A 27859-nucleotide genomic window follows, 5' to 3' on the forward strand; every position below is an offset into this window, starting at 1 on the left:
AGGGACATGAGGCAGGCGGGATACAGGCAGCACGGGAAGAAAAGCGGAGAGAGTGCGGTGTAAATCATAGTTCTACATTAACTTCATTTTTCACGTTCTTGCATTTCTTTTGCTGTTTGTTTCGTTTTTGGTAAGTCGATCTTCACTATATTAATGATTTCATTGAAGTTCAGGTTTGTGTAAGTACCAGGGTTTGACAGAAAACGCAAGCATGTTTGGTAAGTTGCGAGACTTAACGTCTATGCCAAGTGATTTTATTAATCAGCTGGCACTGAATGATATTGCTGCTGACTTCTTTGTGACGTACTTTTTTTGCTGTTCCTGCTCATGTGGCAATCGCGCTGTGTTTCATGTGTGATGTGAAGCAGTTTCATTCAGATCCCGTGATCTGAGCACGCACGTTGAGCCTGTGTAAGCCGTTTAGAATTTGAAGGGGGCGGGAGATGTCTTTAATCGGACTGTAGCTACTTTTCGTTACTATTTTCTCTCCTTAATGTTAAGTTGTTAGCGTGTCTTGAGTTTCTGTGCTGGGGAGCTGGTCAGCCGTCCAATATCTTAAGGGTGATCCTCTTCCGCACTAGACTAGTGGTTTTGAAGCTCTTAGGAACTGCGTTCATGTTTTAGAAATACTACTACTGTGGCTCAGGGACCATCCATTGTAATATGGCATGAAACCCAGCACTAATGCTGATATTGGCAGTCAAATCTGTCAGAAAGAAATTCACTGCCAGCTACTGAAGACATTTCCGCCTGCAGGGGTGAATGTGATTGAGGACCGATTCAAATTCTTGAAGTGTTCCTTCACCGGATCCCGGATCCCACTTTCAGAATCCTTGCGGTAGAGAATCCCTTCAGATGAGTGAATGGTTTACCTTGTCAGCTAGTTTGAAGGTTTATGTGTGCGGGCAAAAGACAAAGAAGCTAGCTAGATAGTGGTCATAGTTAAAGCTGATTGGGTGCTGCGGTTCCAAGCTGATCTCTTCACAGCTAGCTCTGCGTAATTCCAGAAGACCCTGAAACGGCACACTGCAGTGTGTAAACTCAGCTGTCAGTCTGGAGCACATCGCTGAATATCGCCAAGTTAACGTGCTATTGCAGTTGTCAACTTGCTTTTTTAAGCTGGTTATTGTGGTCACAAGATGTTTCTTGGAGCGTATTTAGTGATTAATTGCGTTTGTATCACACTTTTCATTCAGAATGCTTCCCAGATACGAGGGCCACACGCTTGTATCTCATGATGCCAGGCGGCAGCCGCACCGCTCAGCAGACCAGGGGACAGAGCGAGAAGCTCACCAGTTCAGTTCAGGGGCAGCTTTAGGGAGGCCCAGGGCGGAATTTAGGCAGAGAATGCCCCTACTGTTCCTCTACCTGCCCCTACAGAAAACACCCCTACTGTTCCAGAGAGCACCCTGGGATCTTTATGGACCAAGCAGCCAGCTTGAACATGTCACCTGAAAGATGACACCTCCCCCAGCGCAGTGTCATCGGTCACCAGTGGACTGGGCACTGGTTTCAAAATCCTGGTGCACCAGGGAGAGCACCACCTACTGGCCCAAGTTTCCCATTTGGGAATGCCTGGTCTAGTTCAGGGGTTCCCCTCCTTTGTCCTGGAGACCCCCATGTCTGCTGGTTTTTATTCCAGTCCAGCTTCCAGTTACATAATCTTACCCTTAGCTGACCTCGTAATAGGGTGAGTTTGTTTACGGTTCCTAAACGGTAGGAGGCTGACTTTGAATTGTCTTCATTGCTATAATTTCAGTAGTAGCTTCAGACGTCCAGTAGAAAATAAAATTGCTCCTCAGGTTTCACTCAAGCGTCCTGTGAGCTCAGCAGGCATGTGGGTCTGGTTTGGACCGTGGTGCTGGACTGCTCTCTCACCCGTGGTGTAAATTCCTGCCCAGCTCCGCATGGGGCTGCGCTGACCCAAATCTCTCCTCGCCTGCGGCAGGTGGCTCTTCCCCACACCATGCCGTCCAGCCTGGGTGCCAGCAGTCCTGCGGCCGCGCTGCAGGAGGCGCTGGAGAACACCGGGAGGCTCATCGACAGACACCTGCAGGACGACCGCTGCTTCCCTGACCTCTCGGAGCTCCTCAACGTCCCGGCGCACAGTGAGAATCGACTCGTTCGCTGTCTGCCTTCCTGCACCATACCAGTCTTTGGTAGACCTTTGAAAACTGAGGAGAGGACAGATTGTAAAAAAGTTACAGTGCCCTGTAGTGACTCCAGAGCAGGATGGTTCACATGTGCAGTTCACACATTGTGTTAAAAATAAAACTGATTACACTGATTGCATGTTATTATTACACTTTTTATGATCTACACCCGTACCTCTTTTTACAAGCATAATCCGTTCCCAGAAAATCTTTCGTACATCGAAATAATAATAATAAGAATAACTAACATTCATACTGTTGTTTGTGTTTTTAGTAATAAAAACACTGATTATCTAGTTTAGTGTAATTACGCACTTACGTTTTCTGAACACCTCTTTAACACCACGATAAAGTTTAAACCACAAATACTCTTGTGAAAAATAAGAGCGCCCAAAGCAAGAAACGATGAACTGTATCACATATTTCTCTTGTGCCCCTGTGCAGGCTCTGTGCTCACTCTCACCCATACTAGCTAGAGGAATGTGATGCACACACTCGGTATGAAATGAGTCGTATGACGCCTTCCTCTTCACTCTCTGCATTTGGCATCGGTTCTTCATAGATACAAAATTGGCTTTTGTTTTTCGAAATGTGGGTGACAATTCACATGCTTTGTAGTATCGAATTTTCATAAAAAGAACATTCATAAAAAGTGGTATGGGTGTATTGGTAATGTAAAACACTTAGCACACTGCAGGCTGGGATCGGGTTAAACACGATGCCCAGAATCCCAGCAGATGTAAAACGTGTTCAGATGGCTTGTTGATGAATGGAATGACAGCACTGTGATTGCTCTTTCTGATCGGGTAATGCAGAGAAATAATGCAAGGCAGGAACAGAATAGGTTTTGGAAGCTTAAACATTGCGTGAGGACCGACTCTCACCCTCTTTTCCCCTTGTGCACAGACATGCCCTCCCTGTCGGGAATGTCGGACATGGACTACCCCCTGCAGGGCCCTGGGCTGCTGACCGTGCCCAGCCTGCCCGAGATCAGCCCGGTCCGCAGGGTACCCCTGCCCCCCGAGCTGGTGGAGCAGTTCAGCCGTATCCTTCTGCGCTCCAGGATCCCGCTTTCTCCATCTGCACTCCATCCTGTGGGAATGTTCCCCGATGCTAACAGCATGTTTTCAGTTGCTTTAGCACAAGTCAGGATCTCGCAGAACAGTGTTAATTCAGAAAGAAAGATGGTCTGTGGCCCTAAAGCACAGGTTAAAGTTTTTCTCTCGTCCCTGTCTTGCACAAATCACAGTGAACGTACTCTGTCTGATCGCAGGTAGTTTTAGATATCTGCTGGGGTGAGGAGAAGACGGAGTGCAGACACAACTCTCGGCACAGCAGCGTGTCAATACAAGAATGGCACTACAACAAGCAGCCTAACACTTCTGTCTTTTTAAAGTTCCACTTGATTATTAATAAATAGCAAGGCTGTAGATGTTTCAACATTTGTCTTCGGTCTTCCAAACTGAAGCTGCCTCGCTCTCCTTTGAGCTGTGAGCTTCCAACCCCAGCAGGCACTTGGGGGCTCGTGATTGAGCCCAAGTCCTTCTCGTCTTTTCTGCTGGAGATTGAAGATTCCCCACAACTCCTCGTGTGTTTCTGCTCTAGTTGAAACAGTCCGGCACAGCAGGCACGAACGGCTGTGGTGCGTCCATTGCCTGCTGCTGAAGTGCTCGCCAGTAATTAAGCTTTAATGCTGAAGCTCTTTTTGTTTGTGTCATCAGGTGGCAGTCGCCAGCCAGGATAGTGTCTTGATTTAAGTTGGGCCTCAGCTACAGTGTCAAAGCAGCAAAGAGCAAGGTTCTTTACCCCACAATGTAGCACTGATATTTTCTGTACAAGTCATGTGTTTGTTCCTTTTGCGCTGGTTGGGTTCTTTACCTCTTCTGTGCACCAGACATGCAGTGCAACTGCATGATGGGAGTCTTCCCAGAGATCAGCCGGGCATGGCTCACAATCGACAATGACATTTTCATGTGGAACTATGAGGATGGGTACGTACTGATTGCCCCCACTGGGCAGCACTCCGGTGGTTACTCACCCTTTCCCTTCTAAACCTTTTCAAGATTGATTTGTCCTAGAAAATGTTTATAAATGACAGATCTCACTTAAAATGGAGGTGAACCCCTCCCGTGCCAGACCGGCCATAGTTGGCCATGGCAGGTAATAGTGGGGAGTGGGTGAGTAATGAGAACAGTGATCACATTATTTCTCTTTCACTCCACGGCAGGGGGGATGTTGCCTACTTCGATGGCCTTAGCGAAACCATTCTGTCTGTGGGTCTCGTAAAGCCAAAAGAAGGTAAGAGCAAATTGTACCTGCTTACTGATGCTAAACGCGCTTTCTTTTTTAAACTGGCGCCATGGGCAGTGTGATCTGCGGCGTACCTGTACATCCGTTGTCACAAGCCTGTCAGTGACCCCCCCTGGGCTGCTTTCAGGAGTTGGAAAGGGGCCGGGCCTTGAAGTTACCTCACAGCAGAGCCTGACGTGACACCCGTGTGCTTTGTCCTCTGCAGGGATCTTCCAGCCCCACATCCAGTACCTGCTGGTGCTAGCCACGCCGGTGGACGTCGTCATCCTTGGGCTGAGCTTCCCTGGCTCCCAGGCAGGTAGGGCCTCGGTCTCCCGGTCTTTACCGAACCGAACTGGACCACTGTAATGGGATGTTTTCGGTCATTCTATTTCCTGCGTGCACGGTTTTCTTTCGACGCACGTTTAAAATGTGGCACCTTCTGTTCTTGGGTTTTAAATGCTCTTCCACATTGCTCCCACTCACACCCTCTGGTTCGTGTTTCACTGTTCATTCTGAAGACGTCCACCGTGTTGACAGTGTTAGGTGTTGGTTTGGCAATACTGAGGTTTTATTGTGTGTTAAGAGCTGGGGCATCTCAGTCACGCTTTACCTGTCTCTCCGGCTGATGGCAGGAGCTCTGAATGACAGCATGTCCAGCGGGATGCAGCTGCTACCCGACCCGCTGTACTCCATCCCCACTGACAACACCTACCTGCTGGCCGTCACCTCCACCGACCTGGGGCGCATATTCCTGGCGGGAAAAGACGGCTGTCTGTACGAGATTGCCTATCAGGTACAGCAGAGACTCCTCCTCTCAGGCTGGTGCTGTGCAGCCAAACAGAGCTGTCCCTCTGTGCTCTCGGCCAAGCCGGCGCCCAGCTCGCCTGGGATCGGCAGGGCCCATTGCACCAATTGCGTTAGTATTTGTTGGTTCATTTTTTTGACAATGGAGTTCTGTTCCGTGTTTTCTTTAGAGGTCTGCGTTAGAACCGCTGCTCATTCCACAGATAAAAGGGAGAAGGGCCACCGATTTCACAGTTTTACTGAGATGTCAGTATTAATAACCTTTATGTTTTCTGGAGGATTAAGAAATCAGTGGGTTTGGAAGCAGAACGTGATGCACTCCTTTTGACCTGTGTTTGTTACTTGCTGACTTGGCTCTCAGTATGGTGTTTTCATAAAGAACCATTTGATTATTACAGATGAATGCATCCCTGCAGCCACCTGCACTGTGTCCAAGTCCTGCAGCTCTGTACCTTTTGGCTTGAAATGAAGCCAGCTGTGGTTAGGGTTTGTTTTGTTGAACTCCGAGATCTGGATTTTTGCAGAAAGGGTCTTTTCGTTGACTTCTTTCTCCGATCAGTATAGCAGTCGATTGGAGAAAGCTCAGGGGTGTGTAACCCACACGGCCTGTTGGCAGACAGTTTTTTGGCGGGGTTGTTCACCACATGCTCCCTTCTTCGTATCCCAGGCCGAAGCGGGATGGTTCAGCCAGCGCTGCAGGAAGATCAACCATTCTAAAAGCACCCTCTCCTTCCTCATCCCCTCCGTGCTGCAGTTCACCTTCTCTGAGGACGGTGAGTTGCCCGACCAGCCGCCTCTGGGGTTCACGTCCTTAGAGCTTTCCTGTTGCTCTTGCTCTCAGCGATTCTGGGGCGCTTTTCATCTCGTTTTCTTGCTCTCCGCCTGTTCCAGGCAAAACCGTGTCAGTAAAATTCTCCATGTTGATTTGAAGGTGAATTGATGCAGCTCAGAGATCTCAGTTCCACTGAGGATGCACTGTAGACCTCAGTAGGTGTGCCACGAGCAAATTGCCCTGTATAAGGCAGATTAATTATTTCTCTTTTTTTTTTCTAGATCCCATTGTCCAGATAGCCATCGACAACACTCGCAACACTCTCTACACCCGCTCAGAGAAGGGAGTCATTCAGGTAGGACTTTTACATAGGGTTCTTTCAGGAGATCCAGTGATAGGCGGCATTTTACTGTGAATAGTCCCGTTACTATTGAAGCCTTCAGGGGCTGCTGTTATTCATTTTGAAGTCCTGAGTCTTTCTCTCGGGAACACTGTTTCCCAAACCATATATCGCAGGTTACTGGTTTCTTGGGAAGGTCTCAGGTGTGCCACAGAATCGAGAAACCTCATGTTTGAAGTGTAGAAAAGGAGGTTTGTGTACCTCTTTCCGACATTGAAGCAAATATTAAACATGGCTCACATTTTACAAGGAAAGCCTAGTAAAGACAATTCTGTAATTTACTTCGTTATTTCCTGCAGCGGTACTGCCTTTTTAATCATTTGGTGTGCTGCAGAAAGTTTGGTGTGTTAAAAGTGTGCCAAAAGTCTGTGTCCTATTCAGAGGGCCCATACTAATCCCAGCCCTGTGTTGTCCTAGGTGTATGACCTGGGAGTGGACGGACAGGGGATGAGCAGAGTGGCCGGCATGTCGCAGAATTCCATCGTGTCAGCTGCGGGCAACATTGCAAGGTGTGTTTTCACTTTGACAACTGTACAGGCACCTGCTCGCAAAGAGAGAATCACTTTTACCACGACGGCATCTGTGGGGTTTGAGATTTACCGTTTGCTTAGATTTCTTTCCTTTTCCTCACTCAGGACTATTGATCGGTCGGTCTTCAAGCCCATTGTTCAGATTGCAGTGATTGAGAGGTCCGAATCCTCGGATTGCCACCTGCTGGCCATTACACATGCAGGTACGGACAGGTGTGATAGAGAGGTGCTCTCACATGTACAGGGAGGTGTTAAATGTATAAGACCCATTTCCACAGTGCAGTATTTGAGTGGAGTAGTTTGGGTGAACTGTCTTGTTCAAAGGTACAACAGCAGTGGGATTCAAACCCACAGCAATTGAGTTGTTAGAGTCCAGAAGCCCACAGAACCTCACTACTACTCCACACTGCTGCCCCTGTTTTCTAACTCTTAGTAGTCGGTCAGCCAGCCTGTGTCTAAAAGTTGGCCGCTCAGGATTCTGGAGTTGTGTTCTGACTTTGTCTCTGCAGGTGTTCGCCTATACTTCAGCACCACGCCGTTCTCCCCACCCAACGCCAGGCACACCTCTGCCCGGCCCGGCATGCTGGTTCTGGTCCACGTCCGCCTGCCTCCAGGATTCTCCGCCTCCGCCACGCTTCAGAAACCTTCCAAAGTCCACAAAGCCCTTTACAGCAAAGGTGCCTTAAATCAAGACATTATTACCCGCTAACTTTGAGACTTTGTGCCAGAGTAGACATTAGACAGACATACAGTGTTTGAAGCATAACTGGTGTTTTAGTGCTGTTCTTCAAGCACAGTTGTGTTCTTGCAATTTTGTCGCTGCTGTAGGCGTTCTGCTGATGGCCGCCTCGGAAACAGAAGATGGCGATATCCTGTGGTGCATCAACCACGACTCTTTCCCCTTCAAGAAACCCTTAATGGAAGCACAGGTACATTTCAGCAGCATTCAGCAAACTTGAGTGTGCTTCCAGGACCCTCTGAGGATGAGGTTTATTGGATATTTAATACGTTAGTCCCGTAATTGGCTATTTGTGCTCTCATATCTGAAGTGTTGTAAAGAATCAGAATCATACAGTGAAACAAGAACGTGTGGACACAGGGTTTAAAGCAAGAACAGGAGGTACTTCACGAAACCCAAAGTGTTGGGAGAGTATGGAACAAGCTACATGTGGATGAAGCCATTGCCTTGGCTTCTTCCAAATAACGAATGGATGAAATAGATCCTTAAATCTCTTAACTACCCCCAAACATGGTAGATGGGCCAAATGGCTTCCTCTAATTAGAAGAGGAGATTGGAGTAGAAGATACATGTATTTTTTATCAGTATCGGTTATTGTAATTGTAACCTGTATTTATTTGCTCTTACATTACATGATATTAATCTTTGTGGTGACTAGTGAGCAGAAAGGGCTGCATCATAAGGCAATTCGTGGGACCTCGAATGCTAGTTTGTGACAACATGGCGACTTACGGTACTTTGACAAAGTTCTTGATTCAAAATTTGTAAATTTGTTCTGTGAATTAATTTATTTAATAACCGGTCTGGGAAATTGGGACTGCAGTTCCCCTTTAAATGCTGTTTTAAAGTGACATTCGGAGCTTGTGGGAAAGTGAAGTTTGGAAGGCCTCCTCAAAACTGAAATGTTTTGCATTGTGTGTCCTTGTGTATGTCTGAAGCTGACATCATGGCCGGGTTTGGACAGATAATGTCTTGCCCAGCAGCGCCTTGCAGTGTTTGCTGTCGTCCACAGATGACCTCGACTGTGGACGGACACACGTGGTCTCTGTGTGCGGTCGAAGAGTCGAGGGCAGTGAAGGTCGTGACTCCGCTCAACAGGGACCTGGTACCACACACAGACTCTCCAGTCGTGGTTCAGCAGCACAACATCCCCCCTAAGAAGTTCGTCCTTCTCTCAGCCAAGGTACCTTCACACTGCCCGATTCCTCAGCCTTACTGCTTCGGGTGCACTAGAGGAGTAGCAGGCTTTCTGTTTGTTTCTGGTACCATTTGGTTTTTGTTTTTCTTGGGCATCCAACAAATCTGGATCTATAATGACCAGATGCAGTACCTAAGAAATATTTTTTTATGTCCTTTTAGTTAGTCTTTTTTTAAATTGGAGCTTTTTGTGTGCGTTTCCAAATGATAATGCTATTTGCTTAAAGTATTCTTTCTGCAGAATTAGCACCTGAAAACATTTTTTGTATTGGGGGTACCAAAAAAAGTTTCTTGCTTTGTGGCAAAAGACAGCCCCCTGTTGTGTCCTGCCAGGGGGTTTAATAATCACAAAGTGTCATTGGAACTGACTCCGTTGTATCTAGAAATGAGCCCAGTGAGTGTGTCCTGTGCTGGAGTCCTCACAGAAGGGCCGGCCTGTCTGTGCAGAACTAGACGCTTGTGTCTTTGCTTCAGGGAAGTCACATCTTCCACAAGCTGCGCCCTGTGGATCAGCTGAGGCACCTGCTGGTGAGCAGTGCTGGGGGAGATGGGGAGGAGATCGAGAGATTCTTCAAGCTGCACAGGGTGAGCGTTGCGGAGCACCCCTGGCTTCAGTGGTGATCAGTTTAAGCCATTTTCGAATTTCATCCTACTAGGAGCCACAGCAGTGGCACATTGCAGTTAGGGTTTCTGTTCCCAATGGTGCGGTCCCTCACGCTGGACGTGTCTTGTGTCTCTGCAGGAGGAGCAGGCCTGTGCCACCGCTCTGATCCTGGCCTGTTCCAGCGCTGCCTATGACAGAGAGGTGTCCCTGTGGGCCTCCACGGCCTTCTTCAGGTGCGGCACCTTTCAGCCTCTTCCAGAAAACTGGTGCATTTGTCAGTGGAAAACTTCTCAAAGGAGTTATTATGAAGCAGCAGTAAAAGTTTAAAATTTAAAAATTTAACGTATATGTGGGCACTGGTTTGTTTTGATGTTGTCCCTTACAAAATAGCCTGACGGAAGCCAGGTGTTTTTGATGCTCTAATTTTTCAGTGAATGCCTGATTTCCGGATTTCCATTTTCTTGATTGGAATCTATCTTTCATTGGCGTTTGTAAACATAGAAGTGCTTTAAGTAGAAGATAAAAAGTTTTTTGATCAATTAAAGGCTGCTAATTGTAACAGATTATAATGAGGAGTGGTGGCTTTAGTTCCTGCAGGAGAGAAACTGAGGTGATGCAGTTTGCAGGATTACAGCAAGGTTTTGAAATTTTGGTGTCGGCTAGATTTGTAACACGGGCAGGGATATAACAACCTTTAGAATCTCTTACTGTACAAAAAGTCAGTTGGAGCAAGGGTGTGAAAAACAACAATTGTCTCCACTCAGTTTCCAGCACACATTATCCCTGCGAGTAGTCAATTACTCACAAACAGAAAAACCTCAAATGTTTTCTTCAGAGCAATAGCCGACTCCTTGAGATACCTATATAAGCAAAGCGGGGCAACTAAGCTACTTCGGGACTAATAAATAAGAGTTCAAATCGAAGCAGTAATCTTCTCACTTTCACTTTGTTCCATCTTGTGACGTTTCCACTGTGCTGCGGCGGCTAGTTTGTCCACAAGCTGAGCCCGCCTTTTGTCTCTCGCCTCCACCTTTCTCTTCCCTGGGTCTCCTGGGTCAGCTGTGACCTGTCACCGGGGAGCCTGGGAAACGCATTGTTTCAGGAGGCAGTGAAACGCAGCTGAATTTGGTGTAACAATCCTGCAGAACCGCATGGCAATTCTTGGAGTTGCTGGAGCCCTGGTATATAACTGCGGCCTCTGTGCGTGCTGTGTTGCAGGTATGGAGGAGAGGCACAGATGCGCTTCGCTTCTGCCCTGTCAGCTCCTGTCAGCAGCGTGGGACCCATGCTGAGCTCACCCGTGCCTGGTAAGTGACAAGAGAAACGGGATGGGGGTGCGTCTCGGAAATCAGTGGAGCGTTTGTTGCAGGATCGTTACTCAACACTGCAGGTATGCCTTACTTCCAGAGTTCTTAACTTTCTTTGCTGTGGGACACTAGGAAGACCAGTTTTCAAAGCCTTTTTAGTAACCTCAGTTCAAGCCTAAAGTGCAGTATATGATTAATATAAACAGCACTGCTGTTAGTTATAAAATCTACAAAGTAAAGCTGCTGCTTATCAGACCTCCAGTCACTTTTTCTAGAGCAGACCCGCTGTGTAGGGCTCAAAGTCCTCTCTGCTGGACGCACTCATTTAAGTGTGTTGAAGAATATTCTGTAATCTGAGTCAGACCAGTCAGTGATTTCTCTGTACCACTCGATGGTCAGACAGATGTAAACTGTCGTGGGCAGTCCCACCCATTGAAGTCCTGACGTGTCTGCAGGTTTGTTCAGTCTCTTCAAGCACCAGCACCTAAAGAGCTGGGAGAAGTTAAGATGGCCTGAAAACAGGCAGACACACCAGTCTTCCAGAACTGGGACAGTCCCCACTGACTAAGCAGTGCTTCAGTCTGCCACTTGTTGTATTTTGAGTGAAGTGTTAAATATTTCACACTGCACACTGTGAACACTGGAGGTGTTCCTTGAAGTAAGAAGTTGGAGTAATGGTAAAAAGTTAAATGAAAGCAAGTGTTTGGTGGAAAGCCTGCACTTAAAATACTGAGATTTTGTTTGTTCCATTATACTGATGTTTACCTACTAGAGTTAAAGAGTAAGACAAAATGTAATCAATGTTCATCGGTAAATTAAGATTAAGGAACTGAAAAGCAAAAACTAGCTTGTGTATACTTATTCAGAAATAGATTTTTATTATTAATGTGCAGCACTCAAATTTGTTTTCTGTAGTCTTAATATTGCCAATTTGCTGGCTCAAGTTTGAGTGGTTTGAGAGATTCTTGACTTCTAGCACAGTGTAGGTGTGTCCTTGAGACTTCTTTGATTCTGTGTTGTGCAGCATTAAGTCATCGCAGTGGTGTTTGTCTCCATCCTTTGCTCTTGCTGTAGGTTCCCCTCTGCCCATCAGCAGTCCAGTTCCCAATCCCAGCTTCCTGGCCACCCCTGCTCCAGGTACTCTACCTCTGGCCTTCACATAGGCCCTGTCCTTTCCTTGTCCTTTTCCTTCTCAGCATCCGAACCAGAACAGTTTCTCCATTTTCAGTTCGTTTCATTCTACAGCTCTGTAGTATGACCTGGATAGGGCTGGCTGCTTAAAACGAACAGTTCTGAAGTTCATCATGCAGCTGTAGACAGTGTGAAGCGAACTGCATGCTAACGAAGCATGTAGTTACACAAGTCTGCACAAGTCACAATCAGGGAAGGGGAAACAAGGTCTTTACATGCAGAAATCTCTGTGACAGGGAAGCTTCGCCTGTCGCTTTCAGAAGTACAGTCATCGGCGTGGTACGTTAGATATCCTTGAGGTATGACAAGTCGAGCAGATGTGTTGTGTGCTGTTTCAGTCTTAGGTGGCAGCTGCAGCGTGTTTGGCATTACACACCACTGACACTATTAAGATGTCGGGCTTTTAAAATTCATTTCTCCAAGCTTTTCTGTCTCGGAAGGCTTTTTTCGGTCAGAGAGCATATTTAAAACTTTATTACAGCTGGTTTTCAGCCACATGCCATGTCTCTTGTCGTCCCCCTGTGTATCTCAGGGTCCTACCCCCCGAGTGTGTCCACCCCCTTTGTGCAGGCGCCCTCCATGGGTCACGCTGGAGCGCCCATCACTGCCATGGCTGGACCGGAGGTGGTGTTCTCCGGGAAGCACAACGGCATCTGCATTTACTTCAGCAGGATCCTGGGGTAAGGCTCCTGTTCCAATCCCACTGCTAACACCACTCACACACTACTCATCCCTGTACGATTGCCTCGCATTCAGCAACTCATTGCTCGCTCCAACTCAGCTAAGCCAGTCGTTGGATAGAATTGTGCGAAGTGTTACTGTTCACGAATGAAACGATTTGTAATTGGTCTCTCTAAGGTGGCAAGCAAGGAACAGAAAGACAGAATGACGAGCAGACGAGCAGATTTTGAAGGATAGCTGTATTGGACGTTGATTTCAGCACCATGTCCAATGACAGTGTGTTGTTGAAGTTTTGGCTGTTGATCTGTGGCTGTGCATTGAAAAGTGCCATCCTTTATTTTGATAGGAATATCTGGGATGGAAGCCTGGCAACGGAGAAGACCATCAGTACAGGAAATCAGCAGGTCACCATTGTGAGTAGAACTTCAAAATAGATAGGAAGCGTTTCTATTTAATATTTTGAGATGTTCGAGGAATATGTGTATAGAAGCTGTTGATCTTGGGTGTGAATGTACTTCTTGATATCGAAGACCAAATGGCTGTTTGGTCTTCACTTTCACTCCTTTCACTTCACTTTATCTCCTGAATTGTGGCGTTGGCATAACTAATGCAATAATATGCAAATAAGAAAATAAATAACAGCATAATAATTTAGCATGTTTTTCATGTAACAAAAAAAGGCTGACACACGCCTGCTGTGTCTGCAAGACTGAGCTGATGAGTGGCTCAATTTCAGATGGAGAGCTCGGTGACTTCCTCAGTCCTGGAATCAGTACTTCAGGAGCTGAGGGGATTGAAGGACTTCCTGGATAAGAACTCACAGTTCAGCCCTGGCTCGCTGGGAGCTGTCAGGTAGGAAAAAACTCTGCGTAAAGGTTACAGACAAGAGGAAGCCATCCGACTCATGCAGCCAATTTGGTAGATAGAGTTTTGGAACATAACCCTTTTGAGCCTTGAGGACCAAGTGTGTAATAAAATATTTGTTAGTTCTTACTGGCAGAGGTACTCATATTCTTGGAAGAGCTTTTTTAAGATGTGGCTGATGCTGTCCAGCCCCTCTGTGTCTGATGAATGTGAAAGAAGCAGCACCTAGTCATGCCCATCTCAGTAACGTGTCTGTGCTGTAGTTTCAGCTCCCCCGGCAACCTGCAGCAGAGGCTGCTGGGATTCATGCGGCCGGATGGAGGCAGTTCACAGCAAGTGCAGCAGGAGCTGCAGAGGAAGTACCACAGTAAGTGCCCCTGCGTCATCCCACATTCCTGCCACACCCTGTGTTTCGACGTTCGTTTCAGTGACCTGCCTGCCTTTGGGGATGTTCAATCCCAAATTACTGAGCAAAAAAGGCTGATTTGACTGTGTATTCCAGTTGTGAATGAAAATGCAAAACATGCACTTGGCACTTATCTGCTTCCCTTTTGGTGGGTAAGTAGCTTGCTTTTAAGTTTTAGGATAATTGTATTCTCATCCTCTATATCTAGTTCATTAACTAGCTGGTTTGCTTTTGAAACAGATATCGTGCTGAACAAATCACTTTCGCCTTAACCAGCATCTGCAATTCATCTGTATTGATCTATAGGTGATACTACCATCTGTTTATTTTGAAAATAAAGGTCATATTTTTATGCTTGTGATTTATGTCTGGCTTGGGGCTAATCTGTTCTATGGCTGCTGGTGAATACATTCTTGTGTCTTCTCAATAAAATGGTTTTATTTTCCATCTTTTAGAAACCAAATTACTGTTATGTATCTGAAAGAAGGATGTAGCAACTAAATTGCATGTAGAAGTGTAGGCTTGAGAAACTGATCAGAGGACCGATTATGCTTTGCTTTAAAAGGAGCGCTAGTCATATTGCAGTTTGCAAGGTGCGAATATAAACCCGTTGGTGCAACGAAACAATTCATTGTTGCTTCTTTTTGGTTTGGCCTAAAGGCTGAAAGGAGATCAGCCTCCCTGTGAAGAGATTTCTTTTTTTAATGTATTTCAGTTCATCAGGAGGTACTTAAGACAGTAGCTGTGGCAAGAATTAATGTCTTGCTGTACACAGTCCTCTGCAGGACGGTGCAGAATGGTCCCAAGTGCGATGCCTGGTGGTGATGATGATGATGATGATAATAATGATGATGATGATGTTCTGATCTTGCAGCCGAGGCCCAGGCCTACGAGAAGATCTCGCTCCAGGGGATCCAGCAGCTGGTCCACCACACCTGTCAGACCCTGGCGCTGTGGAAGCTGCTGTGTGACCACCAGTTTGGCCTCATCCTGAATGACCTGCCCAAGGTGAGCCCTCCAAACCCCACTGGGACTTAGCAAGAGCTCTCGCTGAAGGGCTCTGCTGTCTCCCCTAGCACTGCACTTTGGAAAAGCTATTTTTTCTTCAAGCTCTGTGTGTTCCTGTCCCGGTACCTGGTTTTTGCAAATGTTTATGTTTCTAAGATGTATATAAGATGTTCTACATAAGGCATGCTTTTAGTTTTGGGCAGTTTGCATGTAGACATGACACCTCGGACTTTGTCCTTGTGATCTAAAAAGCTAAGCTAAGAGCTTTTCTTCAAGGGCCTCAAGGAATTTCCTTTGAAATTGTGATTGGGTGGTTTCCTCCAGACACCAGCACTTACAGATTGTGAAATGCATTACGCCCTATAACAGATTATAAGGAATCATATTTTCCACTTGTCTCTGGGTCCCCCCTCTTGTTTCTGAACAGGTCCTTCTGTTTAGACAGTCTGGATTTGAAATACAGCAGTCAAACCTTCCCCTGCACTCTCCTCTGCTCTGCTCCAGAGTGTACTGATTCAGCACCTTTAACCTCTTAGTGGTTGGTTGTGGGCTTGGCAGAAGAAGTTTGACGTTTTTCTTTTGCGTTTCTCTGATCCAGGAGTTTCAGGAGCAGGTGAAGGTGAGCAGCTTCAAGGACATTGTGATCCGGGGGAGGGAGCTGACGGGCGCGCTCATCACTTCCCTCATTAACTGCTACATCAAGGACAGCGCCTCTGTGGACGCTATCAGCTGCCACCTCCGTGAGACCTGCCCCCTGCTGTACAGCAGCGATGACTCGGTGTGCTCCAAGGTGAGTTCCACCCTCCCCAGCACGGAGAGGAGCAGGTGTGTTTGCTCTTGCCTTGGTCTGATGCCTTTTCTGCTGGGTTATGATTTAAAGTAGGAGGCTGATGTACAGTCCAGATGGACACCGTCTGAATATGCTCTCTCTGTGGCATTTGAAAATGGTTTTTGGACAGGCTGGACAGAAGTGGCTGGAAATGCAATTTTTATAAGACCTTTGAGGCTTAGGAGCTACCAGCCTGTTCATGAAATAAAATTAGAAGAGAAAATACTCTGAAGGTACAGAAATTTAAAGAGGAAAGATAACCTAAATGGTAAAAGAGGGCAGTGGAAATAGAAGGTCAGAGGTTGCCACTTATTTGTTTGGATCCACAGTGGCTTCTAGGGCCATCAGTGCTGAGAGAACCTGTCTTGTCCTCCAGGCTAACGAGCTGCTGCAGAGCACCAGGCAGATCCAGAACAAGGTCGAGAGGGAGAAGATGCTACGCGAGTCGCTGCGCCTCTACCAGCAGATCAGCCACCAGACGGACCTGCCCCACGTGTGCGCACAGTACCGCCAAGGTGAGGGACCCTAGCTGCTCTGAGAGAGGGACTGGGGCCCCGTGCCAGGCAAACATGCTTGGGCACAATACAGGCGCTTCAGATCAGCAGCATCTGGCCAGTGGCTTCCAATACTAGGTGTTTGTGCTCTCATGCACAGGTGATTTCGAGTTGAGGAGCCAATTACAGTTGTGCTATGCGTTATGTTATTTTGTCTGACAGGGCAAAGCAAAACAAAGCGCTACTTTTTTTTTAACCAAATTGCATACATGCACATTTTATGTAGCAACAGTTTGATGATCAGTAGACCAACTTGCTTAAGAAAGATAGGTGTTATTTGCATCCTCCTATAGCAAATGTTACTCACACCACTGGTTTGCAGCTCGGTCCAGAAGAGCAGTCAGTTGAGCCTTCAGTTTCTTGAGTGATTAGCGTAATCACTCAGGATTAATGTCACCTGACTGAAGTTGCTTGTAAAACCTGAAGGAAAGGTGCTGGCCAGGACCATAGGTGTAGTCTTGCTATCCTCTTGGATGCTCGTGTTTCAGCTGTCCCTCAGGCGTCCTGTGTTTCACACAGACCTAGCTGTGGCTGTCACGCTGACGGGCGGTCCCTGTCTTTCTCTCTGGCTCAGTGCGTTTCTACGAGGGAGTGGTGGAGTTGTGTCTGACTGCAGCTGACAAGAAGGACCCCCAGAGGCTGGGACCCCATTTTTACAAGAACGGGGAGCCTGAAGAGGATGCTGCCGGACAACAAGCCTTCCAGGAGAGGTAGGCCTCCTTCTGATTTGACGTTCGGTTTCTGATTAAACCGCTCATTCAGTACCACCCACTAGTAACAAGCCCTGGATGCATCACATGCTATTGAATAAATTTGATGTCATTTTGTACTGCTAATGTGCAGATTTAAATACCAGATGTAGGCTCATTATTTGTTCAGTAGTATGTGCAAGCCCCAATCCACTGTTTATCTTTATTGTCCAAAAAATATTAAAATAGGAGGTTGCCAAATTAAGAATTCTGAAGTATGGTATCATTTTGCTAGATAAATGACTGGGTGTGCAGATCAGATATTAAATTATGAATAATTGTACGTACTCCAGTGCAGTTACTCACACCACAGGTGTGATGATGAAAATGAAGACAGATGAGGAAGTGTTGTGTTGACTTGCTTCTCGGGGTGTTGTGATTATGGAGCTGATGGATGACCATGTGATCCTGTGTGCAGGTTAAACAGCTACAAGTGCATCACCGACGCGATGCAGGATTTGGTGAATCAGAGCAAGGCGGCCCCCCAGTCTCCCAGCGTGCCCAAGCAGCCCGGCCCCCCTGTGATGTCATCAGACCCCAACATGCTCAGCAACGAAGACGCAGCAGCACATGTCAGTACCGCTTTCAGAAGGGGCAGTGTGGTTTCTATCTCTGCAAATGTAATCTTACATGTTGGTCTGGTTTTTAATCCAACAGGTGGTTCACTCCCCTACCTTTGTCTCTTGATCTCAGTTTCTGTTCTTAGAGTGCAAAGTGTTTTCAGAAAGACTTCTCTGCTGCCCCATACTGAACTTTGTAGTGTCTGTCCAAGAAAGCTCATAGATGCTTTGTTTTTTCTCAAGAAATAAGGGCAGAAGCACACAACTGTCTTTATCTTTGCAGAACTCTTGATTACGAATAATCTTTTCGTTTATTAATGTGCTCTGAATTTCTAAGTGATTAGGTCCATAGTTTAGTGTAAACGAGCCTGGAGTTTTATGTTGGGATTTAGCACTAAAATGAACCTTGACCCAGGGTGATAGAGATAGATGATACTCATTTTATTTTACAATAAGTACAGAACATGTATTTATGTCTAAAAACTAAAAAGACGTCTAAAAGACGCATGTTTGTTTCTTTTCTGTCCACAGTTTGAGCAGATGATCGGGCTGGCCCAGCGTTCTAAGGACGAGCTCTTTCACATCGCCCTTTACAACTGGCTCATCCAGGCTGACCTCACCGACAAGCTGCTGGAGGTGAGAGGGAGCTACAGCATCTCAGGAGTGCGATCAGCATGACTTAAACAGTCCCTGCAGCTTGAACAGCACAGTTCTCTCTTCCACGCGCAACAGATGTTTGCAAATCCAACTGGGCTGTTTTAATCATGCCCTTAGACTCCTATACAGTGGGCTTTTATTGATTTGTGGAAAAAAATAATATTTCGGAGGCACATAAAGAACTGTTGCATGCTGATGAGTGTCCTGGGCAGTGCTTGACTGTTGCCAGCTTTGGTACCTAATGTAAATTCCCCATTTACATGGTAAAAGGTCTGGTTTTAAAGAATAGACTATCCTGCAAGCTTATTGGTGAAAGATTTCGTAACAATCAAGACGAATTAAATACAGGAACATGGTACCATTCCTCTGTAGCATTGTAGGGAAATGCACTGAGGGTCAGAGCATCTTTGACCTGGTGACTTTTGTAGCATCATGCTGAGATTTTAATAACTCTGGTTTTGGAGTTGGTGGCTAAATCGAGGAAAACCAGGGCATCAGCTTCAACAGCATTGCTGGGTGGCCTGTTTTAAATGCACTGCCACGTAGTTTCCACCTGTGCCCTCCGATTGGTGTTTCAGCATTCATTTTGAAGAAGTCCGCTGGGTTGACTGAATCAAGGCCCAAAAACATTTTGAATGCTCAGATCAAACTTGCGCAAGTCTTTTAAAGGAAGATCGACGCTTCTGGGTCTCTAGCTTGTTGTGAGGTTACTGCTTCCTCCTCTAAGCCCTTCAGCTGCTCACTCGCACGGCGTCCTCTTCCTCACAGGTGAACTCCCCGTACCTGGAGGAGCACTTGATGCGCATGATGAAGCAGGACCAGAACAAGGTGCGCTACATGGACCTGCTGTGGCGCTACTACGAGAAGAGCAGGAACTTCAGCAAGGCCGCGCACGTGCTGGCACGGCTGGCAGACATGCACAGGTGAGCAGCAAGGTCTCTGCCTGGAGAGGTGTGTGTGTGTGCACAGTAATCGACAGGCAGACATGCACGGGAGAGCAGGCAGGGTCACTGCTGGAGAGTTGTGTGTGCACAGTAATCAACAGGCAGACATGCACAGGAGAGCAGGCAGGGTCACTGCTGGAGAGTTGTGTGTGCACAGTAATCAACAGGCAGACATGCACAGGAGAGCAGGCAGGGTCACTGCCTGGGTAGTGTTTGTGTGCACAGTAATTGGCAGTCTTTCTATGTGTGTCCCAATCCGCATCTACCTTCTAGCAGCCCACTGCAATGTTACAACAGCAGGGCAAGTGTCCATCACAGTGATTTAAGCCAATCCTTTGTCTGCTGCACATGGTTTTTCTCTGTACAGACTTGGATGGGCTCTACTGACTGGATAATGTGACAGCAGTTATCCTGCTGTGGCTGGAATGCCTCTTAGGTATAAGTGATTCTTTTCTTAGTGACAACTTAGAGAAACGGAAAGCAGTTGACAATAATCTGCTGTTAACTGCTGTCCATTGCGGCCATTGTTCGGAAGTAATTTATTTTAAAGGACGAGTTTAGAAAGAGGAGGTCAGTGGCAGCTGGGGAAGTTGCCCTGTGTTTGCAGTGTCAGTTTGGGCTCTGAAGCAGACGGAGGAGTTTCTGCTTGACAGGTCTCCCGTCTCCCCCCCGTCCTCTGTCTCCGCAGCACCGAGATCCCCCTGAGGCAGCGGCTGGAGTACATCTCCCGGGCCATCCTGAGCGCCAAGAGCTCCTCCTGCGCCTCCTCGCAGGCCAGCGACGGCGAGTTCCTGCACGAGCTGGAAGAGAAGATGGAGGTAGGGATATAATCCCAGGGAGGAGTTGTCCGGGTCTCGGGATCGTGGTGTCTCTGCCGAGGAAAGCTGGCGTGTTTCACGCAGGGGAGTGTCAGACCTAGAGGAGAGATGGCTTAACCCTTACTTTTCAAGAGCAAGTCCTCATAATCTTTTTGTTTTCAAAACAGACCTTGAAGATTTTGCGGATTTGCGTATTGATAAATAACTAAACTGATAAACACGTTTTTATACACGTGGAAGGATAAAAGACATTGGCCTACCTCAATACTTACCTCGTAAAATATTCAAAAGTACAGACTAACTTTTTTATTCTAGGCTAATTACAGACATTTTGTAACTCAACCTCTTTACAAAATTGGTAGACATGACATACTGCTTACAATCATGTCTTAAGCCAATGGTTTAAAGTTTGAATTAAAATAGCTGATTAGTCCACGTTAGCATTAAAATAGCATTATTAAAGAGAAAATAATAAAAAATATATTTTTGTACAGTTAAGTATCATTTTCCAGGAGGGCTATGAAATGAAGGGATAGATGTGTCTTTCTCTTTCTCAGTTTAATGCAGTCGCATGGTCTCTGCTCGTTTCTCAGGTGGTTCGTATTCAAGTGCAGATTCAAGAAACGCTTAGCAGACAGTATTCCCATCATCCCTCAGTGCAAGGGGCGATCTCCCAGCTGGATTCGGAACTCATGGACATCACCAAGGTACACTGGCTCTTCAGAAGACGGGAAATGCCCATGTCATTAGGCGCAGTGAGGAAGTCCCCAGTGATCCGGGCCTGGAAATGTCATTTTTGTAATTACAGTAGCATGTCGAGACAATTTTGGGGATATCAGTCCGGATATCTAGCATTGGAATTTGGTCATCAGTGATTCTTTATTATAGAAATACCTAATTTTCCAAATTTGCATGGGAATTATTTGGTCATCACTTTTGGTTACATTTGTACTCTACGGACCTAGCATAGAAACGTCAATTTTAAATGATATTTAGTGAACATCTTCAAGGGTAATAATAAGCTAATTATGCACCTTTTTTTTACATATGTGCAGATGCTCCAGTTAGCGTTTAGGTCACCGCCTCCTGTCCAAACAAAGATCAGAAATGTGGTTTTATCTGCGTTTTGCTCCCTTTTACTCTGTTGTAGCTGTATGGGGAGTTTGCAGATCATTTTCGCCTGTCGGAATGCAAGCTGGCCATCATTCACTGTGCTGGCCATTCAGAGCCCATGCTGGTGCACACCCTCTGGCAGGAAATCGTGGAGAAAGGTAACGGGCGAGACCTACTCCCAAGTCCGGGATTTTTGTCCGCGATGACTTAGGTGCTCAACTGATTTATGCTATCTGCACAATCTTACCTTGTACGCAAGCCATCCGTGTTGCTAGGTCTGGTTAACATGGTCTTGTTCAACCACAGCAAACTCTACTCTAAACTTTTATCAAGTTTCCTGTGAAAAAGCTGGTGTGATATGAAACTTGAGTCAGTTTCTAGGACCCTTAGATTTTTTTGTTGTCCGTGCCTTTTTTTTTTCCAGATCGCCACTAAAACACTCGATTAATGATTTGAACTCTCTGAACTGTGCTTTGCAGAGCTGAGTGACAGCGTGGCGATGAGCCCTGCAGACCGGATGAGAGCCCTGAGCCTCAAACTGGTGTCTCTCGGGAAGATCTACGCAGGAACCCCACGCTATTTCCCCCTGGGTAGGTCCGGCACACTAGGGTCAGCAGCTGGGAGTCATGATGTTGTTAAAGAGGAACTGCAGTCCCAATTTCTCAGACCAGTTAATAAATCTCGGTAACAAGATAAATTCTTTGACGTAAATAAAAAGGTTACAAATTTCAAATTAAGCACACAATTGTGTCATTCAAAAATCGTGCATTTCGCGAGCTGAATAGCTCTATGCACATGATCCTTTTTCCAGTTTGGTATCTTTGGAGTGGATAGTGCATCCAGCATACGCAAAAAAGCTAAAATAAATTGATCATTATAAGCAGGGTACAATTATTTGTTTTTTCCTGAAATGTTATTTGGAATAATGTTGCCGGGGAGAAAGCCTCGCACAGAGCTGCGTGTCTCTGAATGAGGGGGAGTAGTCATGCTTGTTTAGGCAGCTGCTGGTAATTAATCTCCCCTTCCTGTTTCTGTGCTGAGTCCCAGAGCTGAGAGCCCCCATTAGCTTTTCAGGGGCCCTTCTCTCTGCAGAAAGACTCTGGTGGCGTGTGGGATCCCACTGGGGAGCACCCTGCTTGTCCTATTGAGGATCCACAGACGCTAATGGCTTGTTGACTGCCTTCCTTTAAAGACTCCCCAAGAGAGGTAATTTAGACAGCAGCAGCACTTCTGTGTCCTGGATATTCAGACGCTTTCTGGGCACCTGCAGTGTTTTGGAGAGACAAAGCAGAGCAATCTAGTAATCTAGTAATCTCTCTTGGTCTTCCACGAAAAGCTTCACTTTACAACCTTTGAGAATACGGACTACTAGTGTACCGTTTCCATTTTTGTCTTTATATCTGTGGCCAGAATGTATTAAGCTGACATTCAGATTCATCGATTTCTGCTGATTATGTTTAACCATTACAAATAATCAAATGGTGGTTAAACCCATTTGAAATAAATTACCCATCACAAAAACACAGGCTTCTGTAATTAGTTGCAGTAGATTGGGCCGCACTTGGTTTTGTGCTGACTGTTGCAGTGTGCTGTCTTTCATGCTCTTGCTAATTTTCAGAAATCACAATCACGTACAGCACAAGTAAGGTGGGGCAGCACTGTGTAGAGGGGGTAACTGTCAGTTATGGTTCTCTGTGCAGATGTTGGTTTGCCTGCGCTTGATCCCTTGAGGGCGGTACTTTACTCCACCCAGCTGTATAAGTAGGGACCAGCATTGATGGAGGGTGTAACCACTTTCATGGACTGGAGAGAGTCATGTGCTCTCTCATTCACTTAATGCTGCAGAAGCCAGGATGAGCTCTGGCCCAGTGAGCTTGGTGTGGACTTGACCTTTTTTCAACTCCATTGGTATGTCTGAATAAATGAGATATGGTGATCTGGTACTTATCTGTGCATCAGAATTCAATTCAATTCAGTTTATTTTTATATAGAGCCTTTCACAACAAGGTTGCCCCAAGGCACTTAACAATGCAAGTGAATTTGCATCAGACGTGTGCATATCATTTCAACAAGAGTATGAGGCTGTGGTTTTCTGTTCCTGCTTAAGATTTTATGGTCTCAGGTCCCTGACCTTTTAAAAGAACTGTGGCTCATTATGTCATATTAACCCACGTTGGCTTATGAGTGTTTTGCCCACCATTGAGATATATGTTTAAAGATCTCATATGTCACGAGTCCTTGCCATCCCCTGCACTCTGTTACAATAAAGTTACAAGTGCCAGTAACTCATACAGTATTGTGATGTGATATCTTGTGACACCTGGAGCATCTTAAATATTGCGCTAAGTATTTTTTAGTGTTGCCCACCCTTACCCGAAGCCATGATGACGTTAGATATTGCAGCAGCAGTTATTGTCATCGATGCCTTTCTCCACTCTGAGCTGTGTCCTCTTCTTGTTTTGCGATTATGGTCGCTTCTTACAATTGAGAAAAATACCTCAGCTTGGTGTTACTGTCCCTTTCTGTGAGCATTCCAAGAAGCCCTTTCCCGAACAGTTTTGTCCTTCTCCGCTCTCAGCCCCCCTGCTCAGCGGTTCTTGTCCTCTGCTTTCCGACCCGCTCCAGAATTCCTGGTGAAGTTCCTGGAGCAGGAGGTGTGCCGGCTGAGCTGGGACGTGGGCTTCGTGACCTACACCATGCAGGAGATCGGAGTGCAGCTGCCGCGGCTGCTGGAGGTGTACGACCAGCTGTTCCGAGCTCGGGTAAGGAGAACCTCGTGACGAGGAGCGCTCTGATTCCGGAGAGACCCTCTAGGACCCGGAAAAGGTAGCAGCTACCTTTAAACCTACTATTACCACTTTACTTCTCAAACACATTGACTGCTTTCATGTGTTGCCTCTTGTGAATGCTGGGCGGAAGAGGTGCTTTTCATTTCTATTGATATGTTTAGAGGGTGTGCTGGGAGCTTGGCTTAAGAGCAGGTTAAGAAAAATACAATCATTTAGATTTGAGAAACTCAGTGAGTTCATAGGTGACTTGAAAAAATAAAAGGAAAAAAGGAAACTGCAGCATAACTAATGATATTTCATGGTTTAATAGCTTTTTGACTTAAGATATTGAAAATAAGGATTACAGCAAGAAAAAAAGATTGGTTTAAAATTGCATTCATCTATAAATAATAAAGGATTTTATCTTGCAGACCAGAAGTGTAAGAAACACTTCTATACAGAAATCGGATATTAAAACATGGTGTCCGCCGCAGTCTAAGGTTAGTTTCTCAGGTGGACCTCCAGCCAGTGTGTGCACCAGAATGTGCTTCATTCTCTCCATTAGTGCCTGCGGGCAAGTGAGGACTGAAAGGCAGGACTGAGGTTCTCGTTCTGGCGGTAATGGTTGCGATGTTTTCAGGACCCCTGCTGGCAGCGACTGAAAAGGCCCCTTCACCTGGTGGAGTGCATTCACGTCCTGCTGTCGGGGTACGTGGAGGACCCGAGCAGAGTGCCCTCCTACGACAGGTACGCCCACCCCTCTTCGGCTTGTTGAACGTCCTTATCTGCTTTGGGTGTAATAATAGAGGTTATGGCGCTTCTAAAATAAGAACTACATAGTCAGTTATTAAGACTGAAGTCCTGTACAGGCTCACCGTCTCGCAGGCAAAGAGGCTACCCTGGTTTCTGTGTCATGGGGCAGATGAGAGTACAGAACTGTGCTTGGATGGGATACTAGAGGTTTGCAAGGTTTATCCTGAAGCAGCACTGGCATTTGTTCAATCAGAGCGAAGCACCATACTGGGATTTACTGGGATGGCCATGGGATCTTTAATGACCATAGTTGAGAGAGTTTAACATCTCATTGGAAAGACAGAACCTCTGACTGCGCGGTGTCTTTGGTTACCATGACTGTCCCACCTGTTCCATCATCGTCTCTTACAAAAGTATGCTGCTTTCTGTGGAGGTCTCCCATCCCAGCAGTGAACAGGACAGGAGGATATCAGTTTTGTTGTTCAAATCCTCCCCTCTCTCCAGCCGTACACAACTCTGGTGTGTACACCACAAAGTGTGAGAATGCAATAGTGCTTTAAATAATCAAAATCTGCCTCGCCATCACACTGTAATGCTTTTACCGTGATTTTTATTAATGTTTCTCTTTCTCTCTCTCTCTCTCCCCATGTAGGCGGAGGTTTACAACCTTTTGTCTGGACTGCATTTGTGGGTATCTGGTGGAGCTGCAGTCTTTAAGCCCCAATTCTGCTTTGCAACAACTTATTGGAAACTTTAAGTCCCTACAAGCAAAAGTGGAGAAGGTGCTCTGAGGTGAAAGTGCCCTGATTTGCCTCTGCCTCAATAGGACTGCACTTGTAGTGGTTCTGACATCTCCACCAGGGGGCAGCATTCTGCCGGACACCCCGAGGACTCACCAGCCACGATGGCGCCCTGGCTGACCCAAACCCATTCACTCAAAGAAAGCCAGGAAGCAGCATAACATGGAATTCTGGTCTTTAAATGGTCAATACAGTGCTTGGGGTTTCCTTTCCCAGTTTTTTTTTATTTATAAGTTTAGTTTAAGTTCTTAAACAAGACAAATTGAAGCATAGTGACATAGGAGTTTCTCCGAAGGTGGATAAGTCTAAAAACTAAAAAAAATAGATTCTGTTTCATCCCTCAGTTTAAAAGCCTCCCCCTATGGTGCACAGATTCCATATGTGTTCTTCTTTCATTTGCTTGTTCTGTGGGACATTTATTAAGTAGATTGAAGCGTTAGGGTAGAAAAAAAAAATCTTCACTACACCATGGGCCTCCTTACATGGTGTCCTGCTGAAATTGGCCACAACCCAGAAACACACAAGACTCGCCAAGGACATCAGACCTGTCCTGCACTGCGTGTGATTCCAGGAGGCAGCTTGAAATCTGCCTGGTGTTCGCCAACAGCTAGCTTGCAGTGGGTCTGTGTACAAAGTCAAGAAAGCACCGCTGCCACAGTGTTGCGATATGTCAAATGATGTTGCCAGAGTATTCCACTGTTGTTTCAAATAGCCGTAACCGGCTTTGTTCTGGAATTACAAGATCATGCAATGAATGCCCATTCCATCACGGTTTATTTATCCAGATTCTGTCACGGTTAAACTAAGCCATATCTAAGAGCTGCTTGTTAGCGTTGACAGATTCAATTTTATTCCTCCTGCTGTGGTGAAAAAAAGTGTTTTCTTTCCTCTTTGAATGAGGAGGGTGTTAAGCCGGCAATTGTGTAACCAGCAAAGGACATATGGAGTTCCAAACTGGCTACTTCTTGAGCTGCTACAGGGACACTGTCGACATCCCTCTGACAGTTCACAGCAGGCATGTTCTGGCTTCCTTGCCCAAATTACACCTGAGCTACCCGACATGGAAAGTGTAGAATTTTACAGTTACCCCACTCTTGAGGGGTATTGAAAGCCGTATTAAAAAAACGGTCTTGTGCACATTGCTAATAATTGTTCGATGGCGATGTTGCCTTATGAAGTGGGCAGTGTGATAGGTCAGGTTAAAGGGTGAACTCTTCATCCTAGATTTTCATGTGTGCAGGCGTTAATCACCAGGATACAGACGGGCCACAGAGTAAGCATTGCGTGCCAGTCTGCATAGGGAAGCTTTCACCTTAATGGAATGGTAGTGTGCTAATTTGCTGTGAAGACTAAAATGTTGCATAATTAAACAGCCAAGGGCTCAGGAACTGATGAACAGCTTTTAGAAGGAAAACATTCTGTTCACTTTCAGGCAGAGCTTCTCAGTTTTCGTAAACATGATCCGCGAGAACCTCAGTTTCCTAAATGTTAGAGCTATCAGAATATTTCCCTGTTTTTTTTTCCCATGTTTTGTGAAAAGACGGTAGAAAAGTGGCCTTTCTCTTGGATAATTCTGGATCCCTCGCAACTAATGTTTTAACGAGGAATAAACTACACTGGTGCTTCAAAAACTAGATGCTCTTGTTAATGAGTCCTTTTGATGAGAACAGGCATTACTTAATGAAAAAAAACTCGTTTTCTCCTGGTAGGAAAGAGAAATGAAAACATTTGTTTCTGTCGAGGTTTAGTTCAGTGCCTCAAATACAGACATTTCCTGGACATCTGAACTAATTGAAACATTGCCTAAAAACAGTCCTATGAAACTAAGAATATTAATGTATTTGACATTCACAATACACTGGTAAAATTCTGAACCACAGAACTGAGTCATGGTCGGTTGTAAAGAAAGTACAACTTCTATTATTTTCCAGTTGTTCGTTTTTTCTGTTAAATAGGTAGTTATAATGGACCACAATCCAGTTCTGGGCAAATATATATGTTCATGGTAAGGGCTTTTGATGAATTTGATCAATATGTTGTTGTAAAAATGGAAACCGTTTTATAATATTAACCATTTTTTTACTGAAACAACTTCATCAACACTGTTTTTGAATTTGCCTGACATCTGTAGAAAATAAAATTTAAAAAATCTGAGAATTATTTGGGTTTATTTGTCTCAATGCATTGTGGCAAAGAAAAGCTGTGCCACCTTTGTCTCTCACAGTGTCGCTTTATTTCTTTGCAACCTTTACTTCATGTATGTGTCTAAGGTTAAATGGGCCTCATTTTTTACTTGTTTTCACATAATTTTAGGAGAGCCAGTTATAATTCGGTTTGTCCGCTGTACCGAGCTGAGAAAGTAGACC

General features: G+C 45.8%; 1 protein-coding gene across 1 annotated transcript; it reads left to right on the forward strand.

Moving 5' to 3' along the window:
* On the forward strand, positions 1-27644 carry nup155 (nucleoporin 155). Its single transcript, XM_088911474.1, has 36 exons — positions 1-130; positions 1949-2108; positions 3060-3197; positions 4048-4144; positions 4381-4451; positions 4669-4761; positions 5078-5238; positions 5917-6022; positions 6303-6376; positions 6839-6930; positions 7057-7154; positions 7461-7628; positions 7780-7880; positions 8703-8873; positions 9362-9472; positions 9630-9724; positions 10710-10798; positions 11873-11935; positions 12522-12669; positions 13017-13083; positions 13407-13522; positions 13798-13901; positions 14815-14948; positions 15547-15738; positions 16154-16292; positions 16906-17041; positions 17499-17652; positions 18172-18276; positions 19066-19220; positions 19930-20059; positions 20653-20766; positions 21210-21330; positions 21652-21762; positions 23798-23934; positions 24581-24687; positions 25346-27644. Exons 2-36 carry the CDS (start codon positions 1967-1969, stop codon positions 25482-25484), a joined length of 4179 nt encoding a protein of 1392 aa, XP_088767600.1. The 5' UTR covers positions 1-130; positions 1949-1966; the 3' UTR covers positions 25485-27644.
* Positions 27645-27859: the final 215 nt, after the last annotated feature.

Source organism: Atractosteus spatula, chromosome 3, assembly GCF_055471065.1.
Source record: "Atractosteus spatula isolate fAtrSpa1 chromosome 3, fAtrSpa1.hap1, whole genome shotgun sequence".
Classification (NCBI taxonomy): Eukaryota; Metazoa; Chordata; class Actinopteri; order Semionotiformes; family Lepisosteidae; genus Atractosteus; species Atractosteus spatula.

What these genes read in the sequence shown, in the direction of transcription:
- nup155 (XM_088911474.1), top strand. Translation starts at nt 1,967, where the DNA reads ATGCCGTCCAGCCTGGGTGCCAGCAGTCCTGCGGCCGCGCTGCAGGAG. An exon ending in ATGACTCGGTGTGCTCCAAG is followed by an intron (nt 15,739 to 16,153) that starts GTGAGTTCCACC and finishes CTTGTCCTCCAG; the next exon opens with GCTAACGAGCTGCTGCAGAG. An exon ending in CAACAAGCCTTCCAGGAGAG is followed by an intron (nt 17,042 to 17,498) that starts GTAGGCCTCCTT and finishes TCCTGTGTGCAG; the next exon opens with GTTAAACAGCTACAAGTGCA.